Source organism: Mauremys reevesii, linkage group 13, assembly GCF_016161935.1.
Source record: "Mauremys reevesii isolate NIE-2019 linkage group 13, ASM1616193v1, whole genome shotgun sequence".
NCBI lineage: Eukaryota > Metazoa > Chordata > Testudines > Geoemydidae > Mauremys > Mauremys reevesii.
This window is the reverse complement of record NC_052635.1, coordinates 7,351,913-7,378,723: the sequence shown is the minus strand read 5'-3', so window position 1 is coordinate 7,378,723 and position 26,811 is coordinate 7,351,913. Positions and strand designations below refer to the sequence as shown.

Genomic DNA, 26,811 nt, shown 5'->3' with positions numbered 1-26,811 from the left:
CAAATTGAGAAAGTAGCTCTCTAAACACTCAACATGGCTCCAAAATGGTCTGACTGATTTGCCTCAAAATATGATCCTCAATGGGGAATCAGCATCCACTGGGGTGTTGCTGGTGGGCCCCACAAAGATCTGTTCTGGGACTGAGGTTATTCTGTATCAATGATCTGCTACAATATCTTCAGTATGTTCTGTTATTAATAATCTGCTACAATATTAACAGTATCTTCTGTTAATCTGTATCAATGATCTGGAAATTCATGTAAACTTGTTGCTGGCAAAGTCTGCAGAGAACACAAAGATTGCTAGGGTGGAAGTTGTCTCCAAGCTACAGAAATGCATGGTCAAACATAGAGGAAAAAGGGATGTCATTCACACTGGCAGGATGGGACCTGTGTCCTGGAGAGCAGGAACTACAAAAGGGAGCATGGTGGAACCCATCCAAACAGGAGATTTCAGGCAGATACCATCCTTGGATGCATAAACCAGGGGATATTCAGTAATAGCAAGGAGGTGGGATCTCTGATAGGTTCGGTCACAGAGATCTCCTTGGGACTGGCACCTGATGCTCTGAAATTGCCTCTGAACCTGTTTTCCCTGCCAGCTTGGGACTCCGGAACCCTGCCTTGTTGATTCAGACATGCTAGCCTGCTGCACCAAAAACACAGGGTCTGGGCCGCGCCCCCAGAGCTGCAGACTTTAACTAAAAACAGCTCAGCAGCATGCTATAAACACATTAGTGTTGTTGGAATGGAGGCAGCATTCTTTTGCGTACTTGGGCTTCCTCCCAGCCAAGCAAATATGGTGAGGATTACTGAAACTCTTGTTCATCATATAAAAAGTTCTACCAATTCCAAAGGATCAGACACATCACCCACCAGGTCACTGAGTATTTCAGATCTTACCCAAATACATACGTAGAGCCAATTCTTATTAACTAAACTGTTGGGGTATCCTATGTCTTCAGACATGACCAATGGACACACAGGAACACACAGAGACTCGAGTCTTTGGTTATGACTCGGTTTATTGTAGCAGAAGCTCAGCTACATCCTGCAGAAGCAAAGCTGCACCACCCATTTACCTCCCCCACATCCCGAAGAGTGAGCCCCAAGGTCATAGAATCATAGAATATCAGGGTTGGAAGAGACCTCAGGAGGTATCTAGTCCAATCCCCTGCTCAAAGCAGGACCAACACCAACTAAATCATCCCAGCCAGGGCTTTGCCAAGCCAGGCCTTAAAAACCTCTAAGGAAGGAGATTCCACCACCTCCCTTGGTAACCCATTCCAGTGCTTCACCACCTTCCTAGTGAAAGAGTATTTCCCAATATCCAACCTAGACCTCTTCCACTGCAACTTGAGACCATTACTCCTTGTTTTGTCATCTGCCACCACTGAGAACAGTCTAGATCCATTCTCTTTGGAACCCCCTTTCAGGTAGTTGAATGCAGCTATCAAATCCCCTCTCATTCTTCTCTTCTGCAGACTAAACAATCCCAGTTCCCTCAGCCTCTCCTCATAAGTCATGTGCTCCAGCCCCCTCATCATTTTTGTTGCCCTCTGCTGGACTCCAATTTGTTCACATCCTTCTTGTAGTGTGGGGCCCAAAAACTGGACACAGTACTCCAGATGAGGCCTCACCAATGCCAAATAGAGGGGAATGATCACTTCCCTCAATCTGCGGGCAATGCTCCTACTAAATACAGCCCAATATGCAGTTGGCCTTCTTGGCAACAAGGGCACACCACTGACTCATATCCAGCTTCTCATCCACTGTAATCCCCAGGTCCTTTTCTGCAGAACTGCTGCCTAGCAACTCGGTCCCTAGTCTGTAGCAGTTCATGGGATTCTTCTGTCCTAAGTGCAGGACTCTGCACTTGTCCTTGTTGAACGTCATCAGATTTATTTTGGCCCAATCCTCTAATTTGTCTAGGTCACTCTGGACCCTATCCCTACTCTCCAGCATATCTACCTCTCCCCTCAGTTTAGTGTCATCTGCAAACTTGCCGAGAGTGGAATTAAGCCCATCATCCAGATAATTAATAAAGATGATGAACAAAACCAGCCCCAGGACTGACCCCTGGGGCACTCCGCTTGATACCGGCTCCCAACTAGACATGGAGCCGTTGATCACTACCCATTGAGCCCAACAATCTAGCCAGCTTTCTACCCACCTTATACTGCAGCCTTTTTCGGTTCCCCTTTATTGTAATCATCAGCCCTCCCCCTCCCCAGATGGGCAGTTCTGCTCTCGGTCTTGGCCAAATAATTGCCCTCTAATTTCTCTGCTAAACTCCCTGTCCCTGTTCATGTTTACCCTCACTCATCACCATCGTTGCCATATAAGGGGTTGTTATTGAGCACTTGGCTGCCTCTGTCAGTAAAAAACTGCACGCTTGTGGTTTTGGGGTTTTCCGTGTGCGTCTCTGCTGGCATCTACCAGGCAGACTCGATGTGAGATAGTAATAACTCCCCACATAAACTACAATTTATTTTAAAAGGAAAGAGAGAGGTTAAAAGATTGTTGTACATACAGACATGAATAGAGTCTTTAGGTCAGTTTCATAGGCGAGATGGTGAAGAGTCCTTTTAGAATTGCAAAGAGTCCTTTTCAGAATCAGTTAATCAGGTTATAGTCCAATTGTCCAAATATTCAATATAAGGGCTGTCCAGCTGGGACTGGAGATCTCAGTCTTGCAGCTCAAGCTCCCCCAATGAAGCATAAGCAGATCTGAGATTAAATGGATTAGGGCCCAAGAACCTTTTATACATTTTTGGGTAGCCTCCAGACAGCACACAGTCCTCGGGCAAACATCACCGGCAATTAGCTTCATCAGCGGTTCTCAAACTGTGGGTCAGGACCCCATTTAAATGGAGTCAACAGGGCTGGCTTAGACTTGCTGAGGCCTGGGACTGAAGCCAGTGAACTCGGTGGTAAGGCTCAGGTTACAAGCCCCCTGGCTGGGGCTGAATCCCTTGGGCTTCCGCTTTGGCCCTCCCCACCTTGTATTAAAGGCCTGGTATGAGGCAGGACCTGCTCACAGAAACTGGCAAGAACAGGGCTGATGTTGCAGAAATACACATTCCTAAGAAGTGCTAGTCACAGAGTACTCATGCAAACACATCCCGATATTAAGTGGTACCAGAACATCCCAATATCAAGGATGGTACAAAAACATTCCCCGAGGATAACAGGAACGTACCAACCCCTCCTAAAAGATAACATCAGGATGACAGTTCAGAATAGAGATGTTCAATCGAACCAACATGTACAAGGTGATGGGTGATAATTATCCATGTCAAGGGATCGTAACTGACTAGGTCAGAGGGCAATACTAATTTATTTGTATCGGTGTAAATAGACGTATCTCAGAGGGAGTATCTTTGTCTGGCCCATGAAAGAATGGAAAGTCCCGCCGTTCACTGAGCTGGTCCATTGTTACGGGCATACATATATTAGTGGTCCGATAGTCTGTGAGATACTAGTAAATTTGTTAGTCTCTAAGGTGCCACAAGTACTCCTGTTCTTTTTGCAGATACAGTCTAACACGGCTGCTACTCTGAAACTAGTACCATATTTCATCAACCATAAACCTGGCTGGGTGCCTTCGTCCCTTAACAGATCTTGTAGTCATTGGATGGTTTGCTCGAGGTCTGCCATGCCAGCTATCTGTGCAGGGCTGGGGTGGCACACAGACGGAACACACACAGGCAGCCAGACACCTTTCAACATCTAACCGAAGGTGGGCATGGGCCTAACCAATCAGTTCCCTACCTTTTAACCAGGGGTGAGAATGATCTCCTATAATTTGAGACACCCAGGTTCAAATCCTCCCTCCAGCTAATGGGGAGCAGGAATTCAGACCCAGGTAAGCCTGTATCTGAGGAGAGATCCCTAACCAGGGGGCTATGAGGTATTCTGAAATGGGCACTTCTCAGTCTCTTCTGTTGATCACTTCCACCTTTTATAAACTAGTTAAATAACCTTTATCACAGCAAGCGGAGCCCATGTCTACCCACGCCCTGATGAGTGCACTACTCACCTGACTGTAGATTTATTCTTCCCATCTTTCTGGCCCAAGGAATATTTAATTGTGTGATATAAAGTGGGCCACCTCCACCAGATGGGTGGATGGTCTGATCTTCCCAGTGCAGTGGGCTGGATGTTAGTTTTGGGGCACTTCCACATGGTCTACAAAATGGCCACCTCCTTGCGGCAGGACCTCACGTGAAGTGGAGGATGCCATTTTGTAGAGAATGTATTTTGCCACAAGGGTCTGCAACTGCCATGTGTCTCCAGCAGCTGCTGCTGTTGGGTGGGTGGGGCGGAGGCTTTTGGGAGAAACATGAAATCAGCCTGCAGGCCACCAGATGGATCACCCTGAATACCCAAAGCACTGGCCTGTGATATGGTAGACCTGGAATCAAACCCCTACTCCAAATCAGGCAGAGGAGAGATTTGAACTCTGGCTGTCTACACCCCAGCTATGTGCTCTAACCATTAGGCTATGGAAGGAAAGCAAGACACTGCTTGTTTTTTGGAGGGAAGGTATCAAATAGGCTGTGAATTCCACAGGGCACCTAAACCAGTTAGGCACCACAATTCAGAGTCTAAGCCCCCCTCAGGGATTGAGCCCTACAGCTGGGATTTCCAAAGGCACCTGACTGCCCTGAGCCTCAAGGGTGAGGAGTCTGTGGCTGAGAAAAGGACTGATGCCCGTGTCCCGGCCAAGCGCCTTATCCAAAGAGACTTAACTTCCCCCATCCAGGCTTGTCAGTTGGCCTCTCTTCTGAGGCTGCCATCAAAGGGTCCTATAAATGCCAGTTGAGGTGGGTTTGCCAAAGGGGACACTTGTCCAACGGGACCATGGCTGACCTTGTCTCAGACTCATTCATTTCCATGACATGGTTCTCAGTGTATAGATAAATAGTTTAAGGCCAGAAGGGACCATTTGATCATCCAATGTGACCTCCAGGATAACCCAGACCAGCAAATTTCACCCCTGGATTAATCCCAGTGACTTGTGTGTTAACTAAACTGTCTTCCAGAAAGGCCTCCAGGCTGGGTCTGAAGCCATCAAGAGATGGAAAATCCACTGCTTCCCTGAAGAGTTTGTTCTGCTGGTTAATCACCCTCATGTGCTTCTAGCACAGAGGCAACACGTTCCATATCTCATCATGGAAAGAGCTTATTCCAGACAATGTAACAGAGCAAAATGAGACGGCATGTCTTTCTCGAACAACCACTGGGAAGTAGACTGCTACACAGAGACAGAGCTCAGGCTGGTAGCTGGCGATTTGTACTAACTCTTTGGCATCCAGTTCCCCAAACATCAGCTTCTGTTCCAGTGGCCATTGGCGCTTAGTGGAATGAGAGGGTCAGAAAAAACAGAACTCAGGAGTCCTGTGTCCCAGTGCTCTAACCATCAGATATCACTTTCCTTCCTAGATAAAACCCAGGATCCCTAGTTTCCAGCCCTCTCTGCTCTAACCCCTAGATCCCACTCCCCTCCCAGAATCAGGGATAGAATCCAGGAGCCCTAGGTCCCAGCCCCGCACTGCTCTAACTCCCAAGCCCCTCTCCCGTCCCTGAGCTGGCTGCACAACACAAGAATTCTGCTTCCCAGTCCCCCTTTCCTAGTCAGTGGACAGGACATCTGGATTCCATACCTAGCTCTGAGGGATAAGTGATGTCTCATGGGTTGGATGAGGTCTGACCGGGGGTAAGGATGGCTGGGTCTCCTTCCTATCAATGTCCTGCTGCATGGGCCCGTATAAGTCACTCTGGGCTCGAGCCGCAAAGGGACATGGGCATGGCAATCATCTGTCAGCCCCCCAGTGCAATTCACAGCCCCAAGTTGGTCCCTAAGAACGGGATCCACAGAAACCAGCACACTCGCAGAGTCGCCTCAGCTAGCCAGCTGGAAATGCTGCGGAGAGGGGTGCGGCGCCCCTCTGATGGAATTAGGTGCCTAAATCCAGGCTAGAAGGTGGGGCCTATTTCTGCTTGGGGTTCACAGCCATGAACACTCTCCTGGAGTTCGGCGCCTAGGCAGGGGCACCAGAAAGGGGGGGCCAGGGGACCCCACTTTTTAACATGGGAGTAGTTTGGGGGCAGGGGGCTGCATTGCCCCCCCCAGAATCCTGCAAGCCTCGGGCAGGCACGGAGTGGCACAGGCAGGAGCTGCACTTCATGGCAGGGGAGCTGATCAGCCTCTTCCCAGTGCCGGCCCCTCGCGGGGGGGTGGGGTCTCAGGGAGAAAAGGAGAAGTGGGGGGTGGGGGAACATGGAGGGGGCTGGGCCTTGGTGGAAGAGGTGGAGTGGGGGGAGAGGCCACAAAGGGGTGGGGCCACAGGAGACGGGGCCTCATGCCCCTCCCCACACATTTCTACGGAGGGTCCAGTGCTCCTGCACCTAGGCCAGGTCAGCCCTTTCCAGTGCGAAAAGCAGAGGGAGAGGCACATGCCGCTATACCTGATTGCCCAGCGATCAGGGCCCTCCCCTGGTCATGTTTTCAAATGTCCCTTCCTCCTGATTCAGAGCAGGGACCTGGACACGGATCTCCCCCCAGGAGCTGTTACCACTAGCTGAGCCTGTCTGAGTTCAGACCTGCTCCATAACAGGCACTGTGTGGATTCGAAGCTGGGGCTTCCAGATAAATGCCCTGTACAGAACACCCAGTTTCAGGACACCTCAGGACATTGCTGGTTTGCACATCCTCACCAGCAGAAAATTAAGGCCCAGTTAACCTAGCACCGGGTGGCTTAACACCTTGGAGGATCTGAGCCTGGATGCCTAGGGAATTTAGGCACCTCCAGAGGTAGGTGACAGCTGAGTGGAAGTTTTGAGGATCCCAGTGGAACTTCAATGTTGGATGTAGGCTCCTAAATCCCTTGGTGGATCTAGCCCTTTCCTTATGTGTGCCTCAGTTTCTCCCCTGTTTAACTGGTACTAGGCTGTTAAGATAGGATTTGCAAAGCCACTTGGGGGCAGGGGCTGTACATCCAGTCCCCATGCTTTTTCAATGGACTCTGTATGTCCAAATCTCCTAGGTAGCTTTGAAAACCCTATGTCCCCCCTCACCCCTCCCCCACAAATCCCATCTGCTTTGCCATCTGGCCATTTCATGCCTGATTCCTGCCCGCCCTCTAAAAGTTAGCTGGGTTTGAGCTGCCGGGGATTGCATCCTGCTTTGACACAGTTTAATAATCCCCATTGCAATTAAAATGCCAACTCAGATGTCCCCCAAATCCTAGGGGGCCAATTTCCCTTCGCCTGGTCCAGCAGAGAGCATCCATCAGCACTTTCTCATTAGCATGCGAGTTTATAGATCAGTGGCGAGGCTAAGGGCCATCAGAGCTAAGGGAGTGGAGCACTGAGCGACCACCCGCACCTCAAAATGTGACCAGCTTGGGAGACTTCAGGAGAGGTGAGTGGATGGCAAACTTCTGGGATGGAACAATTATTCATGCTTCCTACAGCTGTGGTTGAGTGCGTTAATTTATTAGTGACTCAAAACAGCAGAGACCTGGCAGTTTGAGACACAGCAGATCTTGCCTCTTGGCTGGGGGTTAGACTAGATCACCCTGGAGGTCCCATCTAACCCTGAGGCTCTGTGATGCTATGAATGCTGGCAAGAAGGCAGGGTGGGGTATGTGCCTGGAGCCCTGACTACCACCGCCTCGAACCCACAAGCAGTTGGAAAACAGTGGGGAGCAGGGGAGTCTATCATAATCTGGGAGCAGTAGCTTTGGTAAAAGAGGTTTAAAGTGCAGCCCTCAGCCACCCAGCTTGATATTTACATAAGATTTGTGCCAGGGCTGTGACCCACCACCATCAGTTTCCCTTAGACAACACTCCCCTGCTAGGGCTGAGAGTAGAACCCAGGAGTCCTGACCTCCAGCCCCTCACTGGTGTAACCCTCCAGACCCCACCACCTTCCCAGAGCTGACACTAGTAGCCAGACTTCCTGAGTACCAGCCCCCCTCCTCCTACTCACTGGATCCCACTGCCCTTTCAGGGCTGAGAATAGAACCCAGGAGTCCTGACTCCTATCCCCATCCCCATCCATCTCCATCTAACCACTAGATCCCCTCCTTTACTAGACATAGGAATGGCCATACTGAGTCAGACCAAAGGTCCATCTAGCTCAGTATCATGTCTTCCCACAGTGGCCAGTGCCCAGGAATAGAACCCAGGCATCCGGGGTTCCAGTCCTTCCATCTCTAAACCCGAGAGCTGAGAATCAAGCCCAGAGATCCTGACTCTCAGCCCCCCCTGCTCTAACCCCTAGCTCCCACTCCCCTCCCAGAGATAAAAATAGTACCCGGGAATCTTGGTTCCTAGTCCCCAACCTCAGAGCTAACCTACTAGAGTTTGTCACCCTCCTAGAGCCAGGGACAGAATCCAGGAGTCCTGGTCTCCAGCTTCATCCTGCACTCGGCGCATTATGAAGAGAGGCTGAAAAGACTGGGTCTGTTTTGAAAGGCAAAGAGTAAGAGGGGATGTGTTGGAGAGAGAGAGAGAGAGACAATAATGAATGGGACAGAGAAGTGAGATCATAGGGATATAGGATTTGTCAGAGAAGATCAGACACAAAACTAATTTAATCCAGTAACCTGTCTCTGACATTGGTCAGCTTCAGCGGGAGATGTTAGAACCCCGGGGACAGATGCAGAATTATCTGGCACCCACAGATCTCATCCTGTTCTCTAATAGGGAACAGCTTTAGCCCTGAGGCTTGAGGTTTAACTTCCCTTCCGACATTTTCAGTAGTGTTTATTATAAATGGATGGTCTTGAACTCCATGTAAATGTCCAGTCCCTTTTGGCATCTTGCTACGTTCTTAGTCTCAATGGTTTCCTGTAGCAATGAGTCCCACCGTCTAAATTACCCATTGCATGGAAAAAGTATTTCCTTCCATCCATTTTGAGTGGGCTGCCTTTTAAATTACACATAGGCACTTGTTTGCTCTTTCTGTTCTTTCCATCAAATGAAGGTGGCCTGGGAAGGAAGGTAGCAAATTTAAAACCAAGTCAAGGAAATACTTTCTCATGCACTGCACGATTGTCTGGTGGAACTCATAGCCACTGGATCTCATTGAGACCTGGAATTTAGCTGATTTTAAAAGGGATTGGACTTTTATAGAGCTAATGAGAACATCCTTCCTTAGAGGTTTTTAAGGTCAGGCTTGACAAAGCCCTGGCTGGGATGATTTAGTTGGAAATTGGTCCTGCTTTGAGCAGGGGGTTGGACTAGATGACCTCCTGAGGTCCCTTCCAACCCTGAGATTCTATGACTCTATGATCCTCAGCTCCTGTAGTGAGGACACAGATTTTGCACCAGGTATAAGCTAAATAGTCATTGACTGGAGTTAGGAATGGTTTGCTGCTGATACTTAGATGTTTAGTTACCATTTATTCAATACACAGCCAAAGTACATTCATCTGCACACACAAAAAAGCCCAGCACACCTGTCTAATTTTTGTTAAATCATAGAATCATAGACTTTAAGGTCAGAAGGGACCATTACGATCATCTAGTCTGACCTCCTGCACAATGCAGGCCACAGAATCTCACCCACCCACTCCTGTATCAAACCTGTGTCTAAGCCATTAAGTTCTCAATTCATGGTAGATATTCCTGGTATAATCAGAGATTTCACTCAATTTAATAAAATCACCAGCAACAACATGCCATGGGTAGTGTAAAGATGTTCACTCTATGACATGGTAGCACCCCATTAAATAGAGATCTGATGGTTATAGTCCTGTGTAATGCTCCGCTAAACAAGAGCTCCATATGGTTTTGCCATCTCTCCATTGTAGATTTTCCTGTGGAGTGGTTGAGACATTCCCCCAAACTCTTGTTTCTCTTGTTATAAGGCTGGGATCTCCAACGCACCCAGTTCTCAAAGACATTTCATGGAATTTGGGTTCTCTTTGGGTGCCCTCGAAAAATCACACCCTAAATTACCTAGATCAATTGCCAGTCAGCTGGTGTGAAAATTACAAGGTCAGTGGCTCTCTGGATCTCTTTTGATTTCAGAATTTCTTCAGAGAGATGTTAAGATAGCGATATTTCTATGGTGATGGGAAGCGGGTGTTTAGTGGTTGGGGATCAGGGAGGGGGAAGAGGTGATGGTGGGTATCAGAATTCATGGGTCTCATCCCTAACATTGAGAAAGGAGTGAGCTCTAGGGTTCAAGCAGGCTACCTGGATTCTTTTCCCTAGTTTGGCAGGCTCTGGTAGGCTAGAGCAATGGGGCCTGGGAATCAGGACTTCTGAGTTCTAGTCCCCGCTCTGACAGAGAATATCAGGGTCTCTCACCCTATTCTGAACTTCCTTGGGCAGATTGAAGATACAGGGATTTTAGTCGCATTGAGTGGTGTTATCTTGTTGGCTAGGCAGGTTGATTTGGGGTAAGCGTCTTCGCTGAGCATCAGTTTCCCCTTCGGCAACAATGATAGCGACCTGCCTTTGTAAAGTGCTTTGAGATCTCAGGGTGGAAAGCACAATAGACGAGACAAGTACTAATTCAGATTTTAAAAATCTCAGTCGCTCGAGTCCCTTTGATGACAGAGGTTCTAGACTTTTAAAGAGTTACAACCCAGGCAGGTTCCCTGCTATTTTATCTTTCTAAAATCACCCTCTTTGTCTGACAGCCATTAACAAATTAGGGGACCGAAAAACCATCTCCCAAGAAAGCTGAACTGACTCTGACTTGTCGGTCCTTCTGCCACTGGAAATTTTCTCTCTGTCTCCCCTCCTCCTGGACCACGGCCACCAGAATTTCAGGTAAATAATGAGAGTCTTTAAAATCAGCTCCCGCGGTATTGACTGATCCATGTATATCGGAGTCACATCCCATGACAAAAGGGACATGCGTGTTCCCTGGGAAGGTGTGGGATCTGCTCCACCAGCTATTTAATTATTTATACAAAGTGGAATGACTTCAGCGGGAGTGATTGAGGGAGTCTGGCCCCAGAACCTCCCACTGTTCAGCAGTTAGTGGGCGCTTTCCACTTCAGGGTGGGGATAGCCAATCCCTTACGGAACTCTTCGTCAATGACATCTGTGCAGGCACTTTTGTCAAACAAACTTGCCACCTCATCCAAGAATGAAATCAGGTTTGTTTGGCAGGCCCTGTTTTCAGAGGTGTAGTGATTAAAAAAAAAAGTGGGGAAACCAAACTCCATATTCCCCAAATGGGACCTGGGTAAATGCCATTTATCTACATTGACCCCCACAGCTACATTGCTCCCCATTTTTCCATGTTGACTGCTGTTAATTATAGCCTCATATTTTACTTCTTTATCAGTTGACTCCTGTAGCACTTTTCCCATTATTTTTCCCAAGATTGAAATCAGACCAACTAACCTCCATATACCTGGGTCTGCACTTTTTGAATACTGTCATAACATTAGCACTAGTCCAGTCTTCTGGAATTTCCCTCGTATTCCAAGCTTTGTTTCAAAATAACATGAGAGGACCAGACATCTCATCAGCCAATTCTTTTAGTACTCTTAGGTTCAAATTATCCAGGCCTGCAGATTTAAAAAATGTGTATTCCCTAGTAGATGTCGTATAACATCCTTCTTGGTTACTCATGGGCTGGAAAGTATTTCATCATCCTTATGTGATAGGAATATACCACCCTGCTTCTTTCCAAATACAGAGCAGGAATATTTACTTTTCTGCATCATTATTAACAATTTTACCATCTCCATGTAGGAATGGGCCTATACCTTTGCTAGGATTTCTTTTGGTCCTTAAAAAGCTCCTTTTTATTCTCCTTATTCCTGCCAGCCTTGGAGACTTGCTTGATGTCTTTAGCTTCCCTTATCAATTTCCTGTAATTCATAATGTCTAATTTATATTGGTTGCTATCTATTTTGCCTTTTATATATTGGGTTTTTTTTATTTTTTATTTCTGCCTTTACTTCAACACTGAACCAGGATGGGCTTTTAGAATCATAATCTTATGGCCATCTGATAAACTCTTCTTAAAGAACTCCCAATTTTCATTCACATTTTTCTGTCTACATTTTTCCTCCCAATCAGTTTTCATAGAATGATAAGACTGAAGGGATCTCGAGAGGATAACTAGTCCAGCCCCCCGAACTCATGGCAGGACAAAGTATTATCTAGACCACAATTTTGCTCACAATTTTCCTGTGTTCAGAAATTACCCCTTTTGAAGCACCATGTGTAATATTACTGGTTGGGACTGTCCTCTGTTTGCTGATATTGAATATAATCATGTCATGATCCCCAGTCTCTACACAACCACCAATTTTCAATTAGTCCACCTTTATCCAGCCTAATGAGTTCCAAAATCAGTTTACCCCATGCTGGGTACAATAGTTTTTGTATTAGAAAATCATCATTTATAATTTTGAGAAGTTCCAATGATGTTTAACTGGCTGCACAAGACCTCACATGTACAACTCCCTGCTCAAAGTCCCCCATAACGACATAGTTTTTCCTTCCACATATTATGAGCAGGTGTTCAAAGAGGAACTTGTCCTGTTCTCTGGTTTGATTTAGTGCTCTGTATCAGACCCCAACAATATCCCTGCCTCGCTTTGTTAGTTAGCGGGTTGATCTTGAATTTGAGATTCTGTGGTTCTGAATTATCAATACCTCAAAAACAAGTAATAGTGTCTTTAATGTGGAGTGACTCCCCTTACACCTCTTTCACCTACTTTATACTTCCCGAACAGTTTATAACCAGTGATTGTAACATTCTATTCTTGTAAATCGTCCCACCAGTAATGCCAATTACATCAAATTGCTTCTCAACTATGAGAATTTCTTGTTCCTCTCACTTATTGCCCGGACTCCTAGAAAATTTAAACATTCAAATAAGTCTGAGGAAGCCACTCAGAATTGTGCCTGTTGACTGCAACGGGAGGAAGGTGTGAGTAAAGTCCTTTAAATTTATCTCTTTATTTCTCCTCAGGTCCCCCTCCAGGTCCCTCAGACTCGATTGCACAGGCCCAATGGAGCAGCTGTGGAGAAACCAGACTTCAGTGGGGGAGTTCCTCCTGGCAGCCCTTTCCCCGACTCCACAGTCCCAGGCCGCCTTGTTTGCTGTGTTTCTCTTGGTCTATGTCTCCACGCTGGTGGGTAATACCCTTATCATGGCGACGGTCAGCTCTGACCCTCGCCTCCGCACTCCCATGTATTTCCTGCTGGGCAACCTCTCCTTCCTGGACCTGTGCTACTCCACTGTCACTGCCCCCAAGATGCTGTTGGACTTCCTGTCCAATAGGAGGAGTATTTCCTACCAGGCCTGCATGGCCCAGCTCTTCTTCCTGCACTTCGTAGGGGCAGCCGAGATGTTCCTGCTCACCGTCATGGCCTACGACCGCTACGTGGCCATCTGCAAGCCCCTCCACTACCCCAACATCATGAACCGGACCCTATGCAGTTGGCTGGTGGTGGCTTCCTGGGCTGGAGGGTTCATCCACTCCATGGTCCAGACCATCCTCACCATGCAGCTGCCCTTCTGTGGGCCCAACTGGGTGGACAACTTCTTCTGTGATGTCCCACCAGTGATCAAGCTGGCCTGCACCGACACCTACGTGGTGGAGCTGCTCATGGTCTCCAACAGTGGGCTGATCTCCACCAGCTGCTTCGTTATCCTGGTAGCCTCCTACACCACCATCTTGGTAAGGATTCGCTCCCCTGAAGGACGGCGCAAGGCGCTCTCCACCTGTGCCTCACACCTGACTGTGGTGACCTTATTCTTCGGGCCCTGCATCTTCATCTACGCCCGGCCCTTCTCCATCTTCTCAGTGGACAAGCTGGTCTCAGTCCTTTACAACATCATCACCCCCATGCTCAACCCCTTGATCTACACGCTCAGGAACAAAGAGGTGAAGTCAGCCATGAGGAGACTGAGGACAAGGGGCATTACTTCCATGGGGAAGGTAATAGTCTGAGATGCAGGGAGAGCTGAGAATCAGGCAGCCATTTTGGGGAGATATGGATCAGCCAAGGCAACCATCTTGGGGAGATATGGGCTGGGCAAGGCAAGAGAGCCGTAGAAGCCAGGAGTCCTGCCTCCCAGGCCTGTCCCAACTCTAACCCACTAAACCGCACTCCTCTCCCAGAGCTGGGGATAGAACACAGGAATCCTGGCTCTCAGGCCCTCACCTCCACTCTTTCCACTAGACCCCCAACTCCCTTACAACAAGAACGTCGTTAGCAGTTATTGGATGACTCTGTAACATGCAGCCTGCATTAACCAACTCCATGTCCTGCAGGACAAAGAGGCCCACAACACCTAAGTCCCAGCCCTCCCTGCTGGGGTACCTGGGATTAGAACTTGAGATCTTCTTCTCCACATGCCCACTGAGTTAAAGGAGAGCCTCTAGCTGCTGCACTATGATGTTGCTGATATCGCCATGCTGCCACTAGGGGGTGACATTGCCCCAAGATGGTACATTGCAAGTTGGCAATGTGGTCCTGGGGTGGATTTTGGCAGCAAACACTGGACCCGAAGTGCCTTGTCAGCCCTTACTCCCCAGGGGAATGCCACTGTCTGTTTTCACAATTCAGCTCTATCCCCTAGGGTATTAATTACAGATAATGATTCCCCGCCAGCTGGGACATCGTTAGGAGCTGACGCACCCAGCGAGAAATTGCCACTGGTTTCATGGGAAGCTTTCAGCAAATAACAGGATGTTTGTCCTCCAAGAGGCAGCCTTCTTGGAAACTCTCACAGCTGGGGAATGCCAGATAAAGAAACCGAGGCACAGAATTTCCTAGCTGCATAGATGATAAGGCCCAGGAAGGATCATTGTTATCATCAAGTCTGATCTCCTGATGATCACATCCAGTGACTCATTGCAATTGACCTGGAGAAAACCTCTTGGAAAGAGGTGCCCCATCTCCATGGAAATCTCCAAGAGATGGAGAATCCATCATGTCCCCAGGTCAATTGCTCCCCTGGTTCATTGTTAAAGATTTGCACCTCATTTCCAGCCTGGACTTTGCTGACTCCAGGTACCAGCCATTGGGTCTCCAGGCCATAGATCATTCCTGTAGCTCTTCTCCCCTCCAATGGTACGGAGAAGGTCTAGCAACGCCATCATTAGTAAGAGGCAATTTTCCAAAGGGCCCTAAAATCCACTTGCTTATTTGGATTGTCTTGGAAATTGCCATGTTTTTTCAGGATCTCTCATAGAATTAGGGATGCAAATTGGGGGAGCATTTGGTCAAAGGATCCCAGAGATAGAGCAACTGCAAAAAAGAACCCACCAGTCAAATTTCTCCCATTTTTCTTTTTTGTGCGCACACACGTCTGGAACCGTGGCAAGAATCTGCCGCAAAATGATCTCAACCAGTTGGATTGGACCTCAGCAGACACTCAGTTCTGCACTGAGGCAGCAATGGTGCCCAGGCAGGGCCAGCCTTAGGGAAAATGGTGCCCTGTGCAAACTTGTACTTTGGCCCCCCAGACCCTCACTGCTTCCCTGGGCTCCCCCCCCCCCCCATTCTCCTATCACCCCTAGGCTCCACTGCCTTCCCTCCATTGCCCCAAGAACCCGTTAGTGGCCTCGTACTTCTGGCTCACCCTGCTCCTTGCCTCTTGGCCACAGCACCCTCCTGACCATGTTGCCCACCCATGAGACTGGCCCTGAGCCCTGTGGCTGCCTGGACTGGTTGTGGGGCTTTTGCCAGTGCAGTGGGCTGCATTTTCTCCTGGGCCGCCGCCTGCCATGCTGCACTGGGGACAGAGCTCACTTGCCGGATGGCAGAAAGGAGGAATGGCTCAGGCTGGGGAGAGTCCCAGAGAGTGAGGAAGTAGAGCCCACCATCCCGCAGAGTGCAGAGGTGGGACTAGGAGCTGGGATGGGAAACCAGGTGCGGTGGCAAGCAGGGGGCCTCTTCTCGGGAACAAGGAGGTGGGTCCTGCTGCTGTGCCAGGCCACACCCTGCAGGCATCAAAGGGGAGCCAGAGCCCCTTACCTCTTGGCCACAGCGCAACCCACAGAGCCCTGGGTGGTTACCCATGTTGCCCAGCCCTATGCCCAGGTTGCCACTGGTGGGTCTGCACAAAAGCAAGTGAATCTTGATGCTGCTGAGCCACTTGGCACTCCAGCCCTGACATGCTTCACAAACTAGACCAAACCCCCACAAAGGCCAGGTGGGATATACACATCCCACAGTTAAAGCACTTGCCGTGGATACAGGCGCTCTGGGTTCAAATCCCCACTCTGATCCAGCGCATAGTTGAATCTGGGGCTTCCACATCCTAGGTGAGCGTCCTAACCCCTGGGGCTCTTGGGCATTCTCGGGTGGGTTTCTCTCCTGGTGAAGCAGTTGAAGGTCTCTTTTGTGCAACAGCAGCGTGCCTTAATGTTGGGTGTTGCAACACTCAGCCTAAATCCCCCTCTGGACTCCAACTCTAATAGCTCCAGGGAAGCTGGGTGATGGCTGCAAGCCAAGGCAAAAGTTTAGAGCCAGAGGCTGGGCATTTCCAAGGATCTAGAGGGAGCCGGGATGATAAATCCCACTGCAGTTCACAGAGACTTTAGAGACACCACAGCGAAAGGCAGAAGGTGCTTCTGAACCTTGGAAGATGTGAAGATTCCCATGTCCCCCAACCCCAAAGAAATCATTATATCCCCTGATCAGAGAACACACCCCTCAGATTGCTACGGGCTGCCTCTGTCCAGAGCTATATTGACAGAAGTATCTGTTCAGTATTAACGAGGCGATCAAAGAGATTGCGACCCAGCCAGGTGAAACACGCCAAGGTGGGAAGATCAGACCCAGGGAGCTGCAGAAGATCCCAAGCAAGTTCCAGTTGGAATCAGGTTTTCAGATCCCCTAGGTGGCTTTGTCAACTTCACGAATGAATTCTGGTTGCAAAACTCCTCAGCAGCGAAGATCAGCAGGGCCGGCTTTAAGATGATTCACCCGATTCCCCAGAATCAGGCCCCAAGCCGAAGAGGGCCCCATGCCCACACCTAAGGGGGCCCCGCTCCGGGGGTCTTCAGCGGCATTTCGGCGGTGGGGGATGCACTCCGGGGGTCTTTGAGAGAATTTCGGTGGTGGGGGATCCTTCACTGCCATGGAAAACCCAGAGCGGACCCCCCGCCGCTGAAGTGCTGCCGAAGCCCCGGACCACCACCGAGTATTCCTGTCGGGCTCCATAGGTCATAAAGCCGGCCCTGGAGATCAGCCATGAAATGAGAACAGAAGAACGGCCATTCTTGTCAGACCAAAGGTCCAGCCCAGTATCCTGTCTTCCTCTGGACTCTTCCAATTTCTCCACATCTTTCTTAAGATTTGATGCCCAAAACCGGACACAGTAGTCCAACAGTGGCCTCACCAGTGCTGAGTAGAGCAGGACAATGACCTCCCATGTCTTACAGATGATGTTCCTGTTAATACACCCCAGAATAATATTAGCCTTTTTTTTCGGTTGCATCACGCTTTTGGCTCATATTCAGTTTGTGATCCAGGATAACCCATGGCTCCCTTACAGCAATGCCACCACCTAGCCAGTTATTCCCCATTTTGTAGTCATGCATTTGATTTTACCATCTTAAGTGCACTAATTTGCAATTGTCTTCACTGAATTTCCCCTCAGTGATTTCAGAGCAGTTCTCCAATTGCTCAAGACGATGTGAATTCTAATCCTGTCCTCCAAAGCCCTGGTAACCCCTAACAGCCTGGGATCGTCCACAGATTTTATAAGCATCTTCTCCGCTCCCTCATCTGAGGTGTTAATGAAACGACTGAATAGTCCCGACCTTGTAAAGATCTCTGGAGGGTCCCTTGACGTGTCCTCCCTGTTTGACAGTGCAGCATTGATAACTGCTCTTTAAATACCAGTAGTGCACTGGAATTTCATCCAGACTGTGTTATACTACCATGGGGAATGGGGCCACATGGGACAAAACGTGGGGGTCTGCATGTCATGGCTTCAGGGACGATCCTGCTCTGGAGGAGATGGACAGGGGGTAGGACTACAGGTGTTGGGTGTATGGATCTGTAATTTCTTTCTACAGCTTTTAGCCAGTTTTTCTCCTTCTCTCTCCTGTTTCTAGTCCCCCTTAAACAGTACAGCCTTCTCCTCCCCACCTCTTACCACTTGCCCCAGTGCCCATTATACAGTACAGCCGCCCCTTCCCCACCCCAACCCTCTGCTGCCCCCTAGTGCCCATTATACAGTACAGCCGCCCCTCCCCCACCCCCACCCTCTACTGCCCCTAGTGCCCATTATACAGTACAGCCGCCCCTCCCCCACCCCCACCCTCTGCTGCCCCTAGTGCCCATTATACGTACAGCCGCCCCTCCCCCGCCTCCACCCTCTGCTGCCCCTAGTGCCCATGATACAGTAGAGCCGCCCCTTCCCCACCCCCACCCTCTGCTGCCCCTAGTGCCCCTTATACAGTACAGCCGCCCTCCCCACCTCCACCTCTGCTGCCCCTAGTGCCCATTATACAGCACAGCCGCTCCTTCCCCACCCCGACCCTCTGCTGCCCCTGGTGCCCATGATACAGTAGAGCCGCCCCTTCCCCACCTCACCCTCTGCTGCCCCTAGTGCCCATTATACAGCAGAGCCGCCCCGTCCCTGCCCCCACCCTCTGCTGCCCCCGGGTGCCCATTAGACAGCACAGCCGCCCCTTCCCCCCCACACCCTCTGCTGCCCCTAGTGCCCATTATACAGCAGAGCCGCCCCTTCCCTGCCCCCACCCTCTGCTGCCCCCTGGTGCCCATTATACAGTACAGCCACCTCTTCACACCCCAGACCCCCCGCTGCCCGCTAGGCTGTATAACAGGCACTCGGGACAGGACAATGAATTTGTTGCAAAGAAAGGAGACCACATAATTCCATCCCCACTCATCCCCGAAATTCAAGATAATCCCAGACAGCACATCCCCCAGGATGGTGGCTTGGGCCCACCCAGCCCCATCCTCCAGGGCACTGTCATTCTGTCAGCCCCAGGTTCTGTTCTCTCAGCCGAATGGCCAAGCGCTCCAAGGCTCAGCTGGTGTTTGTGTCTCTGGGTGTTTTTCTTCCCACCTCACTCAGCCCTTGGTTGATTTTCTGCCCACTCGGTCTTTTTCTGAGGTGAAAGCAATTCACCAGCTTCTCCAGAGCAGGGCCGAGGGGACACCCCCATTCTACAAATAGACTCTGTTCTCCTCCAGGCACCTCCTCTCCCTCAGTGCTGGATGTCGTGCCTTGTGTATCATACGCAGATGACTCTGACCAGCGAGTTTCTGGGCGGCCGGGCCCCTGCAGGGTCTCCTGTCAAGCTGGTTAAATCTCCTTTGCTAGAGAGTTTTCAGCTGAGTTTTGACAAGTCAGCGTACGGAAAAACGGAGCCTCCGTTCCCATGGGGATCTCACCTCAAACATCCTCCCCAGCATGTGGGCTGTGGGCTGTGGTGGGCTGTGGTGGCTCTGGCTATTTTGTTTCTGCAGCCTGTCCCTGGGTGTGCTCTGGGGCGGGGGGAAGCGGAGATTTTTGTGGCTGGCTGCGGGGAGAGTGTCCCTGCTGCCCCCTGCTGGTGGTGTGTGCCCTGCTCTGTCTCTGTGTGTCTGTCCTTATAACTGAGAGCCCCAGAGTTCTCCTGGGAAGTGGGAAACCCCCCAGTTCAAATCCCGCCTCTGCTTGATTTGGGTCAATGACTTCAACTTAGCTGAGTGTCCTGGTTGACAGTTATAATGAGGCAGGGGGATCTCTCTGCGGGGGATTTGAGGTGCCTGGGTTCCATTCTGGGGCACAGTGACTTCCCGCTCTTGCTCTGTGCCTCAGTTTCCCCAGTCCCTGCCTGACCCAGCTCTGCAGAGTGACAACGTAGTTCCAGTCCCAGCTAATGAGGCCCCTGGGTGCTGAGCTACACAGGCTTCTCCCTCTCCTCATTGCTCATCTCCCAGAGCTCCTGTGGGGGCCCCAGAAGGGATATAGCAGGAGGTTATGTGAGGGGATTGGGCCATGAGCCAGGCGGGGACAGAGATGGGACCTGGCGTGGGAAGCAGCGCAGGGTGAGTGTCAGCTTGTCCTGCCCTCTTGTACTGTCCCCACCAGCCCTCACTCTCCAGTTCTAGCTGCCCCTCAGGCCCGACAGAACCCCCCTCCTACGCTAAAGCTCCCGCATCAGCTCTGCCAGCGCTCCTCAAGCCAACCCGCAGCCCCTGCTATCACAGTGCTGGGCTTCCCCCCGCCTCTCCACTGCTCTGCTGGTACACCTCATTCCCAACCCGCAGCCCCCTACTATCCTAGCCCTGCCACCACTCCCAACAGCTCTGTCGATGCCTCTCAATCCTAATCCACAGCCCCCTGCTACCCTAGTCCTGGGCTCCCCCCAACCCCAGCTCTGCGGGTTTCCTTCAGTCCTAACCCACGGCTCCCTGCTAGCCCATCCCTGCCCACCCCCAGGTCTGTCAGTGCCTCTCAATCCAAATCCAAAGCCCCCCCTTGTATCCTGCTTCAGGAGGACAGAGTTCAGATTTCATAGCGTGTGCGACAGAGGATGTCAGGGTGCTTTTAGGGTTGCTGTTTCCATTGCACGGCTACCGTGTGTTTGTATCGATTCAGTCAATGCAGGGAATGAATAACTGGGGAATGAATGATCCAATGGAGGGATAAATATGTGAGGGCATTTATTAATACATGACTAAAGCAGAAGCTAGCAAGGCTAGTGTGATGCCTGGCTGTATGTGTGTGCTGAACTTCTCCTCATTGAGGGGTTAAACTAACAAAGAAGGGAAGGAATAAATAAATGACTGTAGAAAGAAAGAAAGAAAGAAAGAAAGAAAGAAAGAAATTAAACATATCAACAGGGGAAGGTATAAATTAAAGGGAAGGAAGGTTTTAATTAAGAAACGAAATGGAAGAAGAAATGAATAAATGTCTAGCTGTCGATGCTGTTGTCAGATGCTGGCTGCGTGTGTCTGTTCTCTCTGCGTGCTGCGCTGGCTCTGGCCTTAGAGCAGACTCCGATCGAACTGCCTGATAACCACAGACCCATTTAGTAGCAAAGGCACCTGGCCATGTTTATTGTCAATGAAGCAGGTCTAGTATCCCATAGACTCTACGAGACCACTAACACATGTATGCCCATCACAGTGGAGCCACTGACTCGCTGGCAGGACTTTCCACTGCCCCCTAGGCCAGCCACAGACACCCCCTCTGAGACTCCATTTTATACATCAATACAAACAAGTAACATCAATTACAACTGTCTGACATTATTAGCTACTACCTCTACCTGGTATATTTTGGTTCAATCAAAACATCTCTATCCATCACCCTGTCATCCTGACCTTACCTTTAGCAGGGGTCAATGTGTTCTCATTATCTTTGGGAGGGCGTGTTTGTACCATACTTGGTATCGGGATGTTCTGGTACCACACTGCTGGAGTGTGTTTGCGTGAGCGTCCTGTGCCTAGTACTGCTTTGGAATGTGTGTTTCTGCAATAGCAGCCCTGTGCTTGCCAAGTTCTGAGAGTGCACACAGGCAGAGCCTGACGTCTACTCACAGCCTGACTTTTGCTAACTTTGCTTTATGTCAGCAAGGCTTCACCACTACTTTAATTCAGGCCTCGGGCCTCAGACTGGGCCTCTGATAAAAGGGCTTATGTCTCAGGCTCCATTTCTACTACCGAGGTGACGGAAGCCAGACATGATGGCCATCGGGAATAAATCAGAAAATAACAGAAATAAAGGGACAGGTAAATAAATGAACGAATGTAGAGAAAAATGGAGAAGGAACAAATAAATGAACAGCTACATAAAAATAGGTTTAGGAAGAGTCTAATCAATTGAGATGAGCTATCGTCAGCAGGAGAAAAAAAACTTTTGAAGTGATAAATTAAGATGACCCATAGAAGGTGTGAGGAGAACGTAACATAGGGAAATAGATTCAATTAGTGTAATGACCCAACCATATATGCCATCATGTGCAAGCAATGCCCCTCTGCCATGTACATTGACCAAACCAGACAGTCTCTACGCAAAAGAATAAATGGACACAAATCTGACATCAGGAATCATAACATTCAAAAACTAGTGGGAGAACACTTCAACCTCTCTAACCACTCAGTGACAGACTCGAAGGTGGCAATTTTGCAACAAAAAAAGTTCAAAAACAGGCTCTAAAGAGAGACTGCTGAACTCTCTCTATTCATTCCGTTAGTGCTAGTTTTTTGCCAGAATGTTTTGTGGTACTCATGGAATTGCCTGCCTCCAATACAATTAATACATTATAATTATGTTGTGGGTTGGGTTAAATCTTGTTGGTATGTGGGAGATTCTCCATCAGGGACAATTTTTAAATCAAGAGGGGCTGTTTTTCTCAAAGATCTGCTCTAATTCAAACCAGAACATATCCCAGGAACTTCTATGGCCTGTGTTAGATATAGACATAGCAGAATTCCATTTTTATTTTTTTATAATCTACACGGATAATAGTGATGTTTATTTTGAAGTCATTTTTTGATGTTTATCAATATACATTTTCACACAGGAAATTAGGGATGACTCAAACTGTGGTGATAATAATTATTTCATGACAGCAGATGTTGAGATTCAAAACTTTAAATCTTTATAACCTTTAAAATACAAATGGTCAACATCATATGTCAAAATATATAAAGTAAATGTCCTTAAGTCAAATTCAAATATGTTCTTCAACAGCATTTTTCTTCCTTTGCCTTTGTAAATTTTCATTATTATTTATGGAAATCTTTTTTCATTGGCTTGTGTGTGTGCTCGATGAAATGAACATCAACAGACATTGGACAATAAAAATCTCAAACTTCCAAGTCTAGTACAGGATGTCCGTGTATCGCAAGGTCATTTCTGGTGTTGGATTGTAGGTATCGATGGATGGGATATAACTGCTGCCGCTCATTTAGGATCGGTGTGAGAGAGAAAACAAAAGGAAATGTTAGTCCATCCAGGAAAGGGTTTTATGTGTGTGGATGGCTTTGCTGGGTGTTGTTTGGGTAAGAGAGGGTGTTTGAATGAGGAGCAGGACAGAGAGATTGAAGGTGAAAGAAGCTGAGAGACTGAAAGAAGTTTCGGCTGGCGTGCCGGCTGAAAGAGGATTTGAGTGGTGATCAAAGACACTCTTTCCTATTGTTTGGTTCCTCCTGCACTCAAGGAAACAGTACTTGTATGTTTGCTGTAAATATGCAGGATTGCATCAAAGAAATTCCTGACTCCGTCAACAAATTCCCCTCCCAACCAGAAATTCCTACTAAACAATGAATGTTTGGCTAATTGCTCGAGTCAACAATTGTAGCAATGACAATGTACCATGTGGGTGTGTTGCAGGGATGGAGCTCGAGAACAGCACAGAGGTGACGGAGTTTGTGCTGTTGGGGCTATCCCAGACCCGGGAGATCCAGCTCTTCCTGTTTGTCTTGTTCCTTGTCTTCTACTCCATGATCCTCCCAGCTAACATCCTCATCATCCTCACCATTCGGGGAGACCCTCACCTGGGCTCCCCCATGTATTTCTTCCTGGCCAACCTGGCCTTCCTGGACATCTGCTACTGCTCCGTCACCCCCCCAAAGATGCTGGCTGACTTCTTCTCGCACCACAAGACCATCTCCTATGGGGGCTGCATGGCCCAACTCTTCTTCATCCACTTCCTGGGAGGGGCGGAAGTTTTCCTGCTCATAGGCATGGCCTTTGATAGGTACGTGGCCATCTGCCATCCCCTGCGCTATGCCAGCATGATGAGCAGGGAGGTCTTCTGTGCCCTTGTTGGGGCTGCTTGGGCCGGAGGCTTCATGCATTCTATCCTGCAGGTGGTGTTGATCATCCGGCTCCCATTCTGTGGCCCCAACGAGCTGGACAATTTCTTCTGTGACATCACCCAGGTGATCAAGCTGGCCTGCACTGACGTCTACATGCTGGAGTTCTTCATGTTCTTCAACAGTGGCCTGGCCGTCTTGATGTGCTTCTTCCTCTTGCTTATCTCCTATGGGGCCCTGCTGATCCGGCTGCGTGCAGGCGACCCCTCAAAGGGGACAAGCAAGGCGGCCTCCACCTGTGTCACTCACGTCATCATCGTCTTCATCATGTTTGGCCCAGCCATCTACATCTATTGCCGGCCCTTCCGAAGCTTCCCCCTGGACAAAGTGGTGGCCGTGTTCCACACTGTTGTCTTCCCGCTCATGAACCCCATGATCTATACACTCAGGAACAAGGAGATCATCAGTGCCATGAAGAGGCTGCTGAGTAGACATGGGCTCTGGAGAGGGAAATAGATGAAAGTGCAGGGTTTGGAATTATTTCAGGGAACTTCTCTTGCATGTGTCAGATTAGATTATCTCAATAGTCCCATCTGTGCTCTTAACTGATGAATCTATACATGTTTATCAATGTGACAGGCCAGAATCTGCACTAAATTACACTAGAGTAACACTGGAGTAAAGTGGTACAATCTATGGACTAATGACGGAGCAAGTAATTTTTTTTTATTTTTTTTTATTTAAGTCTCACGTATCTATGGAGTAATTGTGGAGAAATTCTGTAGTGTCTGCAGAGTAACTCTGTGATATCTATGGAGCAATTTTGTAGTAACTCTTTAATATCTATGTACGTATACTGTAATACCTATAAACTAAATTTCCATGTCAAAGGAGTAACTTTTTAGTAACTGTGTAGTATATGTGAACTAATATTGTAGTAATTCTGTTTTACATATGGAGTAACTGTAGCCTGATTTGAAGTGTTTTAGTATTGTTGATTTAATTATCCACTTATTTTAATTGTGTTTAATTAATTAATTTTAATTTTAATTAATTAATAGTGTTAATAATAATTATTGGATATTAATTAGTGTGGGTGTGGCTTGCCAATATGTTTGATCAGAAGATAAAGTTCATCCTGAATCAAGCTTCACAGAGTTTATAAAAGGAACATGACAGGAGCTTACACTGAGACAGATATAGTCATAAAGACCTTTTTATTAAAATCAATGCAATGGTAAGCAAATGGTAAAACAGTTAGGATTACAGAGTTACAAGTATCACAGTTCTTTGAGAGATATATCTATGGTAATACAATATTATAAGCTGCAAACGTGGTTAGTACTCATACATTGTTTTGATAACCCGGTGCTAGAAAATACGGGCCACGCCTGTGGCAATTTCTGTTTTCACACCTCTGGCAGAGGAAGCTTATTGCAGAGCTATTTCCTGTCTATTTTCACTATGTATGCTTTAAAATGAAATAGACTTACAGTTTGAAAAGAAATAATAATACAGCCTATTAATAGTTAATAGCTGTCATGGATGGGTAGCATTGATACATAGTTGAAGGTGGAGGCAATGAAGAGTAGATGGGAGCAGATAGATGATTAAATTGCCTGCCTAATGGTGAGCTGTCTCACCTTTTTATAGGGCATTAGTCAGAAATCCTTCCTCCTATGCCCAAATTTCATCCTTCCCCCACGGAAATGTTAGGATACACTTGCCCCATAGGCTAGTATTATTTGCATATGAATGACAGGTATGTACACATTTGTCGTGTACTTGTTAGATTTGTGGGCAAAAATCCCCTTTTTCCACCCTTTACTGTTATTTGTTTAGTCAAAGGTCTCTAGACATCTGCGTAGGTATTTTGTCTGTTATTACTTTTCTGAGTAAGGGTCCCAAAATGTTCTAAAGTTGCCTTAGCTTCACATACAGGCTGTTTGACCTTCTTGCCTTACAGCCAAATTTATTCTTAATATAAATCTATAAGCTTATTACATCAAATACTCAAATTTATAAAAAAATATATTTATACAGACCAACAGATTAATCCTTAGGGCTACATAACTCTACTGTATCTATGGAGAAACTCAGCAGTAAGTCTATAGTAAGTATATCTATTGAGTAACGTTTTAGCAACTCTGTATAAGCCATGGAGTAATTCTGTATTAAATGAGAAGTAAGCATACAGTATTGGTTGGGTAACTGTAATACAGTAGTATCTATATAGAAATTCAGTAGGACCTCAGTATTTATTCTTTCATATATATGGAGTAAACCTGTAATATCAGTGGAGTAATATTTTAATGGCTCTATGGCATCTATGAAGGAACTCTGTATTATATGTGGAGCAACTTTGTAATGTCTATGAAATAACTATATACTAACCCTGTATGATATACTGTGTAATTCTTTAGTATCTGTGGAGCAATTCTATAGTACATAAGTAGTACCTCGGCAAAAAATGTGAACTGACTGTATAGATTCTATATAGTAAATTTATAAAATTTGTTTAAGAACTGTGTAGCAAATCAGTATTATATAGATAGTAACTTTGTTGTAACTCTGTAGTATCTATAGAGCAATAACAATATAGTAATTTTGTCATATCCATGGACTAGCTCTGTAGTATCTATGGAGGAACCGTGTACTGATTATTTATTCAATGTGAGGTAAATCTAGATTATCTCTGGAGTATCTTGTGAATAATTACAGAGTTGTGAATACAGGTGCGTGAGAATTTCGTTAAGAGCATGAGGTGGACTGAGAGAGAATTGTCAATATGGAACTATTTTTAAGCAAATAAAAAAATCCCTTCAAATGTAACCTTTATTCTGTCCTATGTGCCAATTTCCAGCAAAGTTTCAAAGCCCCAGAGAGCAAAGTAGCTTCTTTTTCTATTTTTCCTTCTCCAATTTCCCTGCTTAATGACATAGGACCAGGGGTGGCTCTAGGAATCCCACCGCCCAAAGCAGGGCGGCGCGCCGCGGGACGCGCTCTGGCGATCGCCGGTCCCGCGGCTCCGGGGGACCTCTTGCAGACGTGGCTGCGGAGGTTCCGCTGGTCC

General features: G+C 47.9%; 2 protein-coding genes across 3 annotated transcripts; both read left to right on the top strand.

Moving 5' to 3' along the window:
- The first annotated feature begins 5,224 nt into the window (after positions 1-5,224).
- LOC120380587 (olfactory receptor 4Q2-like) lies at positions 5,225-14,100 on the top strand. Of its 2 annotated transcripts, XM_039498415.1 has the most exons (2): positions 5,225-5,251; positions 13,043-14,100. In XM_039498415.1, the coding sequence occupies exons 1-2, from the start codon at positions 5,225-5,227 to the stop codon at positions 13,946-13,948; spliced, it is 933 nt and encodes a 310-aa protein (XP_039354349.1). In that variant the 3' UTR covers positions 13,949-14,100. The 2 variants fall into 2 exon arrangements, with proteins under 2 accessions (XP_039354349.1, XP_039354347.1); XM_039498413.1 differs by lacking the exon at positions 5,225-5,251 and having other exon boundaries at positions 13,004-14,100.
- An 8,981-nt stretch (positions 14,101-23,081) lies between these two features.
- On the top strand, positions 23,082-24,591 carry LOC120380666 (olfactory receptor 4N2-like). Its single transcript, XM_039498591.1, has one exon. The coding sequence runs from the start codon at positions 23,244-23,246 to the stop codon at positions 24,252-24,254; it is 1,011 nt and encodes a 336-aa protein (XP_039354525.1). The 5' UTR covers positions 23,082-23,243; the 3' UTR covers positions 24,255-24,591.
- The last annotated feature ends 2,220 nt before the right edge of the window (positions 24,592-26,811 follow it).

Excerpts from the sequence above, each read along its gene's own strand:
- LOC120380666 (XM_039498591.1), top strand. The coding sequence starts at position 23,244 with ATGAATGTTTGGCTAATTGCTCGAGTCAACAATTGTAGCAATGACAAT.
- LOC120380587 (XM_039498413.1), top strand. The coding sequence starts at position 13,004 with ATGGAGCAGCTGTGGAGAAACCAGACTTCAGTGGGGGAGTTCCTCCTG.